General features: G+C 32.9%; 2 protein-coding genes across 4 annotated transcripts in view; one reads left to right on the forward strand and one right to left on the reverse strand.

Annotated features, from left to right (window-relative positions):
- Positions 1-15,833, forward strand: part of LOC123696653 — a 35,302-nt gene that overhangs the window by 1,413 nt on the left and 18,056 nt on the right. For both annotated transcript variants that reach the window (XM_045642981.1, XM_045642982.1), the window contains exons 3-4: positions 68-187; positions 596-722. In XM_045642981.1, the coding sequence (XP_045498937.1) occupies positions 68-187; positions 596-722 (247 nt within the window). The remainder of the gene's footprint in view (positions 1-67; positions 188-595; positions 723-15,833) is intronic.
- LOC123696654 (collagen alpha-2(I) chain-like) lies at positions 7,025-14,853 on the reverse strand. 2 transcript variants are annotated; one of them, XM_045642985.1, is made up of 6 exons: positions 14,740-14,853; positions 12,061-12,181; positions 9,449-9,595; positions 9,029-9,122; positions 8,597-8,666; positions 7,025-8,508 (listed from the first exon to the last, which is right to left on the reverse strand). In XM_045642985.1, the coding sequence occupies exons 1-6, from the start codon at positions 14,753-14,755 to the stop codon at positions 7,838-7,840; spliced, it is 1,119 nt and encodes a 372-aa protein (XP_045498941.1). In that variant the 5' UTR covers positions 14,756-14,853; the 3' UTR covers positions 7,025-7,837. The 2 variants fall into 2 exon arrangements, with proteins under 2 accessions (XP_045498941.1, XP_045498940.1); XM_045642984.1 differs by having other exon boundaries at positions 9,029-9,128.

The raw sequence follows: 15,833 nt of genomic DNA on the forward strand, positions 1-15,833 counted from the left end.
ATCAGTCGCCAAGATTTCGTTTCATTGTATGAACTTCACTACCAGTAAATGGAAATAAACATTCCAGGTGAAGAGGAACATATCGCAGATTCGCGGGAACACCACGCACAGCATTTGGACGATGACCAATAGAGTGACGTATCTGAACCAGGCTAACTGGACCTCGGAGGTGGTTGATATGCTTAAGGTGAATAGGGTCAGGTGATATTGGTTTTTGATGAAGAGGTTTCAGATGAATGCGTTGGATTTGCATTAGTGGTATACGTTTTTTATAATATTTTGGGTACTGTTTTGTTACATGCTCCTTTTCTTGTTACTGTATGTAAAAAGTATTAGGTGCAGAGGAAACATATTATTGTGTATTAGAATAAAATAAGTTCCTTATAATCCAAAATGCTCTCTTTATAAATTAATATAGCGTTTTTGAGTTTATTTGTTGATTCTTTTCTTTATCGCATATGTAGTAGATACCTTAGTTTTAATTCAAAAGCAATTAAGTTTGTGTTTCCGACTATTATAAAATATCGTACTTTTATGTCAGCGTATAGACAATGTATTTGATACTAATCAATTGTTAATAAATTGTTATTGTTAGGATTTCGAGAACGCAATCCTGTTAGAGATGAAGGTCCGCGGCTGGGACGGCAACGAGAGCACCGACCACATCCAGTGGACCTTCACGGGAGCTTTGTTTTATTCTATTATCGTCATTACTACTATAGGTAAGTGATATTTTGAGAAATGTGTGATAAAACAATTTCACGAAATGTACGTGTTGCGAATATCAGCTCATATAGAAACTAGTTTAAGGTTTGGAATCCTACGAATTTGATTCGTAGTTGGAATGAAATAAATGTTGAACAGTGTAACTACTATCGCAACATTTAAAAGATTTCTATAAGATACCTAGTTCTTATAGCGGTAAAATAATTTATAATATCTCTCTCTCTATATCTATGTGTAAAATGTTTTAAATAAATAAAAATTAAATCCTGCTGATTTTGTTAATTCTCTTTTTGATCTGTTGCCTTTCTCGTAAATATGTTAATTCTAGCATATAGGATATCTAGACGTATCTACCTCATTATGAGCTCAATACCTAAAAATATACTTAGGATTTTTTTACTCGGCTCAACATTGTTTGCTTATAATACATCAGTCATATTATGATCAAACGAGGTTCCCAAATGACATAAAACTAAGCGATACTTTATAACAGTACAACCTATAGAGGCATAAATATTTTGTCACGGCGTCTGACATAGCACTTGTTTCAGTATGTACGGCCGTAAAATGGAATCAAAAATGTCGGTAGCATTAAATTTTGATGTATGATGTAAACCGCTCTTGGCTTCCCGCCAGAACCGCGCTTGTGGAATAATTCTGGAATTTTTATAATCACTATTGAGGTCAATAATCTTTGCTATTGGTGTAGTAAGAACCTTACTTGCGGTAGTGTTGGCAATTGTCTTTCAATTGGTTATGTAAAGGTGTTGATGCATTTAGAAATTGGGTATTTTACCAAACATTAGAAATGTTATTGAATTTTAGCGATTCTAGAGGTTTGTTTGTTTCCAGTTCTTTTTGAGCGAAGTTTTCTTGCCTTGTAAGTTATAACGAACTAAAAACGAAGTGCTAATAAAGTGTCTGGATGAAAATTTATTTATTTATTTATTCAATTTAATACACACAACAGGCCACGATCTTGCCGGGTCCATAGGCGCCACATCGATTTTACGAGCAGATCGCAGCCCAACAAAATGTGTACAATTACAATACTAAAATGGGATACAGTTTAAAGAATAAAGTTATCTAAAGCGTATTACAATAAATTCATATTTAAAAATTCGATAATTCAATATTACATGTATGAAAGAAAGACAATAAAAATAATGGTTACATTACACAATACATTACAACAAAACTAGGACATCATTTCAAGATTCCAGCCAGAAGAAACCAGCCTTAAGCAACGCTTCTGAAGTCGTTCAATGCGTTTGATGTGAATTGTATAGTGCGGTGACCATATGACACAGTTAAATTCTAGGATTGAACGAATCAGGGTTTCAAATAAATGTAAAAGACTAGATGGTGTTTTAAAACCCTTCGTGATCCTTGAGATAAACCCAAGGAGACGAGAGCTTCTATTGATAATATCATCGAAATGACTTCTAAAAGACAATTTATCGTCAAAGTAAACACTGAGATCTTTAATGACGGAAACACGAGGAAGAACCTGACTTCTAAAACTGTAATTAAAATTTAATTTGTTAAACTTTCGCGTAAAGCTTATAACAGCACATTTATTAACGTTCAGGGTCATTTGGTTAAGTTCACACCATTTCGCTATAGAATCTAGGTCATTTTGTAGTATATAAGCATCTTGAAAATTGGCCACAGTGGAGAATACCTTTAAGTCATCAGCATACATAAGAGATGGGCATTTTAAGTTGTCGATGAGGTCATTGATAAATACGATAAAGAGTAAGGGTCCGAGATGGGACCCTTGCGGGACGCCAGAAGGTATTAGAACAGGTGAGGAAAATAATAAATAATGTATTTATCTTTAATGCTCTAGGATGCGATGACTATCTTTTCGTTTACTCTGCAAATTGAGATGAAAATTTTGAAACTATGAATTAAAATAATGTTAACGAGTTAATGAAAGTCGGTGTTTGATGGATATGCGAGCGCCTGCGCGTTTACTTTAGCAATGATTTATAATTTTGAATTTAATGCATTCAGGAAATATATATATAATATTTTTAAATCATAATAGAATTAAGGTTTTTTGTGTAACAGAACATTGGCTTAAACAATGTCAGTTGGTAATAAATATTGATAATTATACATTAAAAAGTATATACTTCAGGACATATGCTATTCATGGAGGTTCTCTTATTTTTGTACACAATAGTGTAAAATGTAAAGAACGAACTGACATTGTTAGTCTTTCTGTAGAACGGACCATTGAACTGTCCTGTGTTGAACTGGAGCGTTACATTATTGTTTGCGTTTATAGACCCCCTTCCAGTGACTATAATATGTTTGAGACAGTCATGGAAGAAATATTAAAGCGTTTAAGTAGGAGTAAAAAAAAAGTTATAGTATGTGGTGATTTTAATATTGATATACTTTTACAAACACAAACGGCTACACGAATTGTTAATTTGTTTCAGTCATTTAATCTGTATAAACTTTTTAATGAACCCACACGAATTACACCTACTTCTGCAACCTGTATTGATAATATATACTGCGACTGCTTCTGTTTAGAGAAAAATATTCTCAATACACTCACTTCGGATCACTGTGGCCAGAAAGTAGTTTTTGAATGGGATTGCTTACCTGAATTTAAAAGAATTAATGTTAGGCCTATAAGTAAAAAAGGCATTAATAAATTTAGAGATAATATTAATAAAAACCTGCCCGTACTGAATGATCAATCCTGTAATAATAATCCTTGTGAAATGTTTAAAAATCTTTTCAATTTAGTTCATAATGAATTTGAAAAAATATTTAAAGTTAAATCTTTAAATATTACCAAGGATTTACCATTTAGTAAATGGGCGACACCTAGCATACATAGGTGTAGGATCGTTCTTTATGAGTTATATGGTATGAAGCAATATAATAAAGACCCATCTTTTCTTAGTTATGTTAGAAATTACTCAAAAACTTTTAAAATTGTTTGTTTTACTGCGAAGCGATTGTATATCAGAGATAAAATACGCGAATCGGATAATAAAGTTAAAACAGTTTGGTCTATTATTAATGGTGAAATGGGTAAAAGCAAATCAAGTAATACTATAAAACTTGTAAATAATGACAGGGTTATTGACAAAAGTGCTGATGTTGCTCTTGCTTTTGAAGAATTCTTCAGTAGTGTCCCTGTTACTATTACTAATAGTTTAAATTCGTCTTCAGCGCTTGCAGAAACCTTTTTGAGGGACCATGTTGCGGGGTGCAGTACATTATTTGAATTACGACACGTAACTGCTAGTGATATTGTTACTGCCTTTAAGACGCTTAATCTAAAAAATACTTGTGATCTTTGGGGAATGTCCGTAAATTTAGTTAATAATATCATAGAAAATATTGCGAAAAATTTAGCTTTTATATTTAATAAGTGTTGTGACTATGGTACATTTCCTAATTTACTAAAGCTTAGTAAAGTTATACCTCTATTTAAGAAGGGCGATCAAGAAGACTGTAACAATTATAGACCTATCTCTATTTTACCAACATTAAGTAAGGTATTCGAGAAGTTAATATTAAACCAACTGAGTAGTCATTTTGCATCTAATGATTTACTGCACACCAAACAGTTTGGTTTCACAAAGGGGCGCTCAACCACAGATGCTGGGGTTGCACTTCTAACACATATATATAAAGCATGGGAAAACTCAAAAAATGCTCTGGGGATATTTTGTGACCTCTCCAAGGCATTTGACTGCGTTGAACATTGTACTTTGTTACGTAAACTTAATCACTATGGAATTAAAGGAAAAGCACAGAACCTCATAGCGTCATACCTGCATGATAGGATACAGACTGTAGTTGTTAATGGAGAACGTTCTAGCGGTGCGTCAATTAACATTGGTGTTCCACAGGGGTCAATTTTAGGTCCCTTCTTGTTCTTGGTATATATCAATGATCTTCCCTATTATTTGCAGGATAGGTGTGAAATAGTTCTGTTTGCAGATGATACCTCATTAATTTTTAATGTGGATAGGCATGACCCAAATGTTGACGAAGTGAACAGTGCTCTTTTACACATATCTGAATGGTTTAATGCCAATAATTTATTATTAAATGCCAAAAAAACCACTTGTGTTGAATTTCTACTTCCTAACGTAAAAAAGTTGAACAGAGATATTACCTTGAACGGGGAGGTATTGCATCCTACTGAGTCTACTGTATTTCTAGGGTTAACATTGGACGAGAAACTACAGTGGGGAGCCCATGTCAACACCGCTGCAGGTAAGCTCAGTTCAGCTGCATATGCAGTCCGAAAAATAAGGCAACTCACCGATGAAGATACGGCTAGACTGGTTTATTTCAGCTACTTTCATAGCATTATGTCCTATGGAATTCTACTGTGGGGCAGGGCTGCAGATATAGAAACTATATTTATCTTACAGAAAAGAGCCATTCGCTCTATATATAATTTACGTGCTCGGGATTCACTAAGAGATCATTTTAAGAATACTGGTATCCTTACTGTACCATCACAGTATATATTTAATAATATTTTGCATGTACACAAAAGCTCCGACTTACACACAAGAGTAGGAGATAGACACGATTATGGCACAAGGAACAGGAATAGAATTGAAATGCCATTTTTCCGATTAGCTAAAGTTAAAAATTCATTTATGGGTCAAGGTATACGCTTTTACAATAGAATTCCTCACAATATTAAAGAGTTTAGTAGTTCTAAATTTAAAACTTATATAAAAAATGTATTAGTTCAGAGAGCGTACTACAGTATTCAGGAATATATGGACGATAAAAACCCATGGAGGGTTGTCGCGTAAAAACCACAAGACAGTTCATTGGCATATTATGTAGTTAGATATAAGTTTCATATATTGTAATATTTACATGATTTTAAAAGAGCAACTATGGAGTTTCTTGCCGATTCTTCTCCATAGATCACTGCTTTCCGAATCGGTGGTAAATGTTAAAATAATTATGTAATGACGATTCGAAAGTGCTACTAAATAGTAGTCTAATTGAATAAATGAATGTTTGAGTTTGAGTTTGAGTATACGGATATGAAATAGAATTTGTACTGAGCAAAATTTAATTTTATCGTACATTTGAAGAATACATTGCTATGTTTTTGCATTTGAAAATTGAGTTAAAGAGACAACGATATAGAGTTAGTAGAAGTAAATAATTGTACATTGAGCCTGAATAAAATGTTTTAAAATTTAAATCATTCTTAGATGTAGGTACTTTTTTGTTTTTATGGTCATTGTATAAATAATAATGAGTCGATTTAAAGCTATATTTTAACTTACGATAAATGAATTTCTTTGGCCAATATCCTAATTAGTAAATAGAAATACGATCATGTAATGGTTATAATTTTGTTGTGAATAAAATTGTTTATTTTAAGTGTGTATAAATCAATTTTACTAGACTCGCCGACAATTGCTTCGAGCAGAAAATCTCTCGATATTTCGACCGATCACGCTTGGCTCTCCGCCAGAGAAACTTCACACAATTCGTCAAATTTTTATACGCAGTCTAATTAAAGTCTCCGAGGATCATTTTTCTTTGTAATATTATGTCAGTGTTTTTGATTTTTGTTGTCATTTATTTGTGACTATACGCAGTTGTTCTTGGTAATAGTAATTAATCATTAATATTATTGAGTGTGTTTCATTTTTTAATTCACTGTTTTGTTTGAAAATATATTGTGTTAGGTAGATATTTTTCAAAAAAATAATTGATACTTATACTCTACCTACATTACTCTATCCTACAATTAGGTATTACTTCTTCGTACAGGGTGTCCCGCTATCGGTATACTAAGCTCGAAGGGACTTGTAGTTTTGCATACACTGAACACGTAATTTTTTTTTTTGCTTAAATTTTTCCTTAAAATTCATGTTTTCTTCTCTAGCTTCGCGCAGCCAGTATAATAACGCTTTGCTAATGTGAGCATTTTGTCTATGAAAACATAATCTTAAACGATAGCTCACGCGGGTGGCAAAGTTGGGCTGGTTGCTTGTTAGGGGTGTACACAAAAAGTTTTAAGAATTCATCTACATATTTGAAAAAAAAAGCACCTGCAATTTTATAAGTATTTTTTACGTACCTACTGAGCGTATGCAAAACTATAATCTCCATTGAGCTTAGAATACCGACGGTGGGAGTGTTGGGATACTCTGTATACTATACGTACCTATACATTTTTATCAGTTGGTAATAATGTTGTTATGTATCTTGTACCTATGCAATGAAATAGAAATAGGAAAATTTTTGGTACAACGAGTAAATAAAATACAAATTATTGTGTAATACACTTTTATTATGATGATGTTGAAATCTCTTCGAAATTCCTTCATAATTTTCTTTGTCATGTACATTCTGTAATTTTTATAAATCTTTAATCTTACAATAATGGCCTTATCACAGAAAATAATGGTTGAATTAATAATATTACAACAAACAAAATACTAGAAGAACTAAAAGCTAAAATTAAAATACAGTACGCAGAAAAACAACTTGACGTAAATCTGGAGTGATTAATTATTAAGTATAGTAATAAAAAAACAACAAATTAACAGTCAATTTAAGCACAAAAGTTTTCACAGAAATAAATAAAATAAACACTTATTTTACAAAGAGAGCCAAGTTATCACACATGAAAATAATATTATAAACTTAGAAGAATACATAGAACATTTATTGTAAGTTCTACTTCATTAGTGACAGAGATTGTTTACCATTTACTTACATACGAGATGAACTTCATATTTGCATTTTATTGATAATGTCTAATCTTCTTCACAAATCTGTGACACTTTCTGCGTTTAGCTCTTTTCTCTCGCATATCTATTTGTAAAGAAGATGTTTAAGTGTTCGTAAATCATGTTTACATAACTCTTAGTATCAGGCTTTATGTTTCCAGATTGACTCGTCACTCTATGCTATCAAGAAGTCAAGAAACAGTCATAACATGTTATGATAACAAAATTTTCACAACGTTAGCGCTGTTATAATATTATACATATACAACAATGTTCATTTTCAATGATTCAATTACAGCACAAGGAATAAATTAGTCATTGGTTATCACAGATGCACACAAATACACACATTATTTACCGTAGCTGTTTCTCGGACCGATGTGGCCGGTGGGACCGTTAGGGCCAACCAGAATCTGCCTTCCTGGGCCGATTATACCGGTAGGACCACCGGGGCCAACTAAAATTCCTGGTCCATTTGAAGGTCTGTTTATTCCAGCAGGCCCAATGATTCCTGTAGGTCCACCTGGACCAACTAATACCCCCTGTCTCTTCGGTCCAATAATGCCAGTCGGTCCACCTGGACCTACCAAAATTCCTGGCCTGCGGGGGCCAATAATACCAGTTGGTCCGCCGGGTCCAACTAAGACTGGTCTGTTATATGCAGGGCCAATTATTCCTGTGGGTCCCCCGGGGCCGACGAGTACTCCTCTCTGCGCGCTTCCGCTTTGTCCGTAGTTTTGATGTGTATTTTCATTTGGACCAATGATTCCTGTAGGTCCTTCTGGTCCAACGAGTACTGGTTTAGCAGCATCTGCACTGGAACCTAAGTGAATGGGTCTGTGAGGACCGACGTTACCGGTGGGGCCTTCAGGACCAACCAGAATTCCAGGATTTCGGTTTCTATCCCTTTCGTTGTTTTGTGAATAGTTAGGGTTGTAAGTGGGAGGTGGAAAGGGCCCAGCGAGATATTCTTGTCCAGGATAAATTCGGAGACGTTCGTCGTTCACTTCATTGAAGAATTCTGAAAATTATTACAAATAGGTAATGAATGTAAAAATGTTCCAAATGTTTATGAGTAAGGAAAAATTCATGAAATTAATTATAATTACCGGAATTTTGTGGATACACTTTGTTGGGTTTTGTGTAACAACAAAGGTACTGGTTTGCTCCACATGCGTTCTGAAATTATTGATGCGTTACAAATAAACGAAAATAGAACAAAGTCTAAATAAAAAGAGAATGTACGTGTACATTTCACACGTGAGAAGTAAAACTTCTTTATGACTTTTCAGAAATACGTCGAATCACGCGTGGTAGGGATAAGAAAATGATGGCGCGTAACGGAAAAATGTCACGCGTAACGAAAAAATGTTACACTAAATTTTTTTCCAACCCCGATAAAGAAGTTTCACTTCAATTAAGTATACTATAAGCCGTCAAAGAATAAATTTAGTAAATAAATGATAAAATGTATGATAATTGTTTAATCAAAGAGTAGGTAATAAATAATAATCTAAACATACGCAAGTTTCTATACTTACGCTGTAATCAGAGCGCAGGTTGCAGTTAGGCGAATATTCACATTTGCAGTACTGCAGCATGTCCACTGTGCTTTCGGCTTCTAACAATTGATTCCTGTAACTTTCAACAATACAATTAAGGATTATGAAAATACGATTAAAATATAATTTTGAAAAATTTATATCATTAATTTCGATTTAGAAATAATTTACAGGAGATTCTAGTAATATAAATAATTTTTATTAAAATAATTAATAGTTAATAAATGACAGGAAATGTACGTTGTATGTACCCTACATTATATTCATTCATTATATTATATTCGTATGATTGACAAGTTTACATATTTTTTTATGGCTTTACAGACGCCATAAGTAAATCCTAAAACATGTTTTTTAAACCTTTAAACGTATATACACGCTAAAACATCAGAAAATCACCTGTTCCTTGAGTCCTGGTAGTTATCGCTTCGCTCGCTCTTGACGGGGAAACGGCCGGCGCCGGGCGGCTGGTTGTAGAACCCCTCCGTATCTGTGGGCTGCTTGAAGGCCGCATCTTCGTCCTGTTGGATGCTGCTGCGGTGCTCTCTAGAATAAATGACACGATAAACGATAAATGATTAAGGACAAATGATACGCTAAACGCTAGAAAAATATATGAAATATCCGGTTAGATAGTGAGGAGAAATCATTGAACGTACATATAAAAATATACACTTCGCCTGTATACTGCTGAAGGTTGGTTGAACCAGCTAAGAAAACTTCGTGGGCTTATGTACAACACTTTGCTGAAGATCATCACATGATCAAATGCATACCTAGCTTACGATTATTAAGAGGGCACACTGACAAACATTCGTTTTTAGGGTTCCGTAGCCAAAATGGCAAAAACGGAACCCTTATAGTTTCGTCATGTCCGTCTGTCCGTCTGTCCGTCTGTCACAGCCGATTTACTCGGAAACTATAAGTACTACAGTGATGAAATTTGATGGGAATATGTGTTGTATGAACCGCTACAAAAATATGACACTAAATAGTAAAAAAAAGAATTGGGGGTGGGGCCCCCCATACATGTAACTGAGGGATGAAATTTTTTTTTTCGATGTACATACCCGTGTGGGGTATCAATGGAAAGGTCTTTTAAAATGATATAAAGTTTTCTAAAAAACATTTTTCTTAAAGTGAACGGTTTTTGAGATATCAGCTCTCAAAGTCGTAAAAAGTATGTCCCCCCCCCTCTATTTTTATAACTACGGGGTATAAAATTCTAAAAAAAATAGAGGTGATGCATGCTAATTAACTCTTTCAACGATTTTTGGTTTGATCAAAGTATCTCTTATAGTTTTTGAGATAGGTTGATTTAACTGTAATTTTGGTTAAGTTATTGTGCTTACACTGAAAACGATGGCTGAACCTTATAAGATAGATCAAAAAATATACTACAGTATTGTACACCTTTAAAAATCCGCGATGATATAAAATCTACATAAAAGTACAAGGCAAAATATCGGGAGAGTTTAGGCTCCATTCACCAGGTGTATAAATTGACATAATAAGTTTATTATATTTGCTGCTACGGAACCCTTTGTGCGCGAGCCCGACTCGCACTTGGCCGGTTTTTATATATTTAAAATATAGGTAGATAGGGACTGAATTATTTAATTGACGAATTATTTAAAATCTCCATACAAATAATATTTGGCAATTAAATTTGTATTTGGCTCTACCAAATGCATTCCCTCAATATTAAGTTTCTCATAGTACTTACAACATGCTTTTATTACAAATTAAAATATCGGTCATGGAGTACATGCTTTCGTAAATTCAATACAATTGTAAGAGGCTTACACAACTCGCTTCGTGGTTCACTAAGTTGCTCAAAATCGGATATTATAGTAATTAATGTTTTAATATGTGTTGTTTAATGACTCATTAGCATTCTATTAATTGTAGTTTTGATCATCTTTAGTGTAAAAAACTACGATTAAATTTGTATTTGTTGGTTATTGAACTATGAATATGTAGAGAGAATATGATTAATGTGCTATTAATTGATGCTTTTGTTTTGTAAATACTGGTACAACGTGTATTATTCAACAATTATTTTCAATCAACGTGCGTACCAATTTTAATGATATTTTGGACTATTCCGTAAAGCTGAAGTTTTAATGAGTTCTTAAATCAATTAACGTAATTCATTGTTATAATTCTTATGTACTTAGTTGTTTTTCATTATTTATAATGTGTAAAGGATAATTTATTACATATAACTTTGACACGAAACACAGACACTAAACTTGCATTAATTGAGAATAGGACTGTATTAGGACGAACTTACTAAATCACCACCATCGAATAAAACAACGCGCTTAAATTACCGACCTTATCAAGGCAAATCAACTAACAATGGTATTACAATGTGAGATTAACAAGTAACGCAAGCAAGTGATATTGTTTATAGATGTCGGCCAAGGGACCAGAAACCGGCCATGCGAAACTGCGTGTGACCTTGGGTGGCGAATACCGCATCATTGGATGTATGCACTTCCGAATATTCCAAACGTTTTTTTTATAATAAGTAATAACCAATTTGAATAATTATCGGGTTTCACACAGGCCAAACGGATAGAGAACGGATTAAATGTATAATTGACTTGGATTAAGGAGTAAACTAGGAATGCTAGGATATGTATGATTATAAGTTTATTGCGTAATTATTATATTTAATTATTTAAAAACTATAAAAATAAATAACTCCTACCGAGTGATCAACTTAGGTGAGCAAGTTCAATATCAAGGTCTTCATATTAAGCAACTTTCAACATTTTATATCAAGACGGACTCGTAACTTTTCGATATAATGTGTACTTCAATACATTTGAATGGACGTTGTGATTTAAATTTCCTAAAAATTGTTCGTAATTTTAAAGAAATTTTGTCATATTTGATTACGGGGGTCATATTTGATGTATACCTGCATAATTACATTCTTCAAATTAATCTAATTTTAATAAAATTTAATTAAATAGTTTACATATTTAGTTTTAAAATACCTTTCAGAAGTAGGTTTATCGATGAAGCGCACTTTGGTATCGATCCTCACGGACTCAGCTTGGTCCGCGTCAGGCCACTGCCAGCGCTCTGCAAACACACCTGTCAGCAACAGCAATCCACCTGGAATATACATTTATTATTATTAATTTAAATAGCTTAGCTTTAAGCTCTAAGCTAAGCTCTCAAAAGGATTATATGAAAAAGATGCAAAAGTGGGATAAAATCCAATAATTATTTTTTTAATTGCTCCGTTTCTTTTGAGCGTGATGTTATTCTATTTCTTCCCCGAAGGGCGAAGACTTTCTTCCCCGGGAAATAGACTATCAAAAGCAACAATTATTACCACTGTGGTCTCTTTCACTCACATACACTACAACTACCAATATTTCCTGACCCTTTTCAATAAATCATTAAGCAGTGTTTTGCTCTACGGATCTGAAACAATTATTTTTATCGATACAATTTAATGACTACGTATCATAAAATAGGTAATAGCCCACATTAATAATAATATGGTCTATTACCACATTTAATTGCGTTTACATATAACTGAAAACTGCAGAAAACTAACTTCGATAATAATATTTGTACCAAAAATAACAGTCGATCCAAGCATTTATTTACAAAGCGACATGACAAATAACCACACGATGTTTTTGTTATCATTTCATATGATTTTTCATTTAATAACAGCTTCACTCGAATGCAATACAGTGACGTAAGGGCATTGTCTCAATGTTAAACAACCCAATTATAAACAGTAGCCATCATGACATAGTGCGATGATTCATAAGGTTATACCTATAAATAAGATCCTAGTAATTTTATGGATAAATGCTGTTTGAGTGCAAAAACCTAATTGTGTGGAACAAAAAGTTGTTGACACAACTAATAGTGTATTAATTGTTATTCAAACCATTTGTATGTAGAGTAGACCTTAGTTTTCAAACTGTAGCTTGCGTGTGCGCAAACATAAATTTTCTATCCCTATATTTATAACTAGCTGTGCCGCGCGGTTTCACCCGCATTGCTCCGCTCCTATTGATCTTAGCGTGATGATATATTGCCTATAGCCTTCCTCAATAAATGAGCTATCTAACACCGAAATAATTTTTCAAATCGGACCAGTTCCTGAGATTAGCGCGTTCAAACAAACAAACTCTCCAGCTTTATAATATTAGTATAGATTTATATTATGTAGTTCAACGTCCAATTTTCGAAACAAAAACCTAACAGAAACTTAATTATGTCAAATGTTTCAAGTGTAAGGAAAACTAACAAATAGAGATACTTTTGAGTTGACTTTAGTTTTGTAAACTATAGACCTTTTTATAGTCATATCTACTAACCCGAACGAATACATACAAAATTTATTAGCAGAAACTCCGGTTAGAGTTAAGTATAGTTTCCATTCCATTGCACCGTGACTATGCACGTGTGTTATATTATATAATATACACACAGCAATGGAATTAAAAGCTCTGGCGTGGAAAAACGTACGAGTGGGCGGGCGGGGACGTTGCGAAATTTTCAAGGATTATTCTGTTGTAATACTGCCTTTTGGGATTGTATGACGAATTGACCATGGCTTAAGATCTTCGAGGTTTCTTTTAATATTTTAATTTGTATTCCAGATGCGTAGTATGATGTTATTATGTATTAATTTTTAAAATTGTTAAGCTCAATAGGTTGTAGGTAAGTTTCATTTTTTCATAGAATAAGCTTTCTGTTAAATATGTGTGGAACTTTGATTAATATATATGTATATGAAGCAGTAATTAATGCGGTTTAAACTATAAACTTAATAATAAAATCAATTATTAAACACAAAGTGATAGAGTCAGTACAAGTAAAAGAGTCGATTAAATAACGAACATAATGATGCGATAAATCATTAATTTACTTCCGGGTTGTTTTGAGAAATTTCAAGTCTTAATTATGTGTAATATCTATATTAATAAATAAACCTACTATTTTTATAACTTCACCAAACATACGATAAAAATACTCTTCTGAATACAATAATTTTCTAGTACCAGGAACCGAACCGAAACTATTCTAGTCGTAGTAATTAACCACTGTACTATCGGAGTCAATTAGTTGATTATATATACATATATTGACATGATGAAATCAGCCTGTATATCAAGAATGTAATAAAACACTTTGCTAACTTCAAATCTGTTGGACCGTTACTGAGTGATTGAGTAACAGACTAACATTTTGCAAGCGTTATAGTATTGTGATGTATTATATAGATTGGCGAAATAAATGAAATTGAAGTGGTGTTTTAATTTATATAATAGTGTTGTGTTTTAAAATTGATGTTAGTTGAAAATGTAGAGACTCGAAATAATAACATAAAATATTTAATTTTGGAACAGTCTATGCGTATGCCTTAATTGTATTCAGTATGCACTTATTATTTTAATTATTTTAAAATAATCAATTTAAAATTTATAATATAGTTAGTTAGTTATAATATTATGTTTACGATAATTATTTCGTAGATATTTAATAATAGTACCTTTAATTTTAATATAATAAGAAGCGATCAAATTAATTATTTTAATTCTTAATTTAATCAATTAAAAACAAACACACACACAAAAATTACACCAAAATTAACGACATTAACGTGATCTATTAAAAAAAAACTAGAAAAAAATAATACGAACCTATCAGTAATTTCATAGTCACAATATATTAACACATAAATATAATTTAAAAACGTTCAGAGCGACCGCGCGAACCTCTGCTATGTAACTGAGGTTGCGCAGGCGCAGCTGTAGCCTTTTCAGTGGGCAGTGTTGCCAAGTGATGGAATAAGATTTACCAATAATAATGAATAAAAATCTATATGTACTTATATTATGAAGCTGAAACGTTTGTTTGTTTTAACGCGCTAATCTCAGGAACTACTGGTCCAATTTGAAAAATTCTTTCGGTGTTGGATAGCCCAGTCATCGAGGAAAGCTATAGGCCATATATCATCTCGTTGAGATTAAAAGGAGCGGAGCCACGCGGATGAAACCGCGAAGCGCAGCTAGTAATGAATAAATATGGAGTAAATAGCAATAGCTTTGAGTGCAGTTTGTGCGATAACTTGTTTTAAAATTGATATGGTACTCGTACCTACTCTTGGTTATAATCTTTATCCCTATCTTATTATGTTTGCTAAAACTAAAGTCATTGAACAACAAAAGTACAAAAATTTATTATTATACGAAGTAGCAAATTGTATATTTTTGCTTGTTGGTAAAACAACTCTATTATTAGTGTAAATGTTGTATGTAAAATAAAAAGCTCCATTTTCTCTCGATATTTTCTTGCGATTGATATGTACATTGTACCTACAACAAGTTTATCTATTCGTTTTAATATTGATATCTATTTAAAATGTGTCCAATTGATATCAGATTGTTGTGATGTGATTTAATTAATTTAATTATTTCCCTAATACAAGTGAAATTCGGAACGACGGCAACATTAAGCAACTGATTGCGTGCATTGGTCCGCCAATTGTTTTCGCACTGCTAGATCGCTAGCTGATCGCTAGCTTATTACTGCTAGATAGACGCATCAACACTAGATCATTTTGTAATAGTTAGACTATTACTCTTAACAGCTATGACTAAGTTAAGACTACAGATAATAATTTATTATAATGTTAAGGATAGGTTAAGAAAAAATTGATATCAATTAAATTGTCAAGTTAAATAAGTTATTGAACATCTTCATGTGAAAGAAGGAAACCCTCATAAGGGAAAAT

Source organism: Colias croceus, chromosome 13, assembly GCF_905220415.1.
Source record: "Colias croceus chromosome 13, ilColCroc2.1".
In the NCBI taxonomy this organism is placed as follows: Eukaryota; Metazoa; Arthropoda; class Insecta; order Lepidoptera; family Pieridae; genus Colias; species Colias croceus.

What these genes read in the sequence shown, in the direction of transcription:
- LOC123696654 (XM_045642984.1), bottom strand. An exon ending in ACCTGCGCTCTGATTACAGC is followed by an intron (nt 8,667 to 9,028) that starts GTAAGTATAGAA and finishes CAATAATTTCAG; the next exon opens with AACGCATGTGGAGCAAACCA. An exon ending in AGTGTATCCACAAAATTCCG is followed by an intron (nt 8,509 to 8,596) that starts GTAATTATAATT and finishes AATAATTTTCAG; the next exon opens with AATTCTTCAATGAAGTGAAC.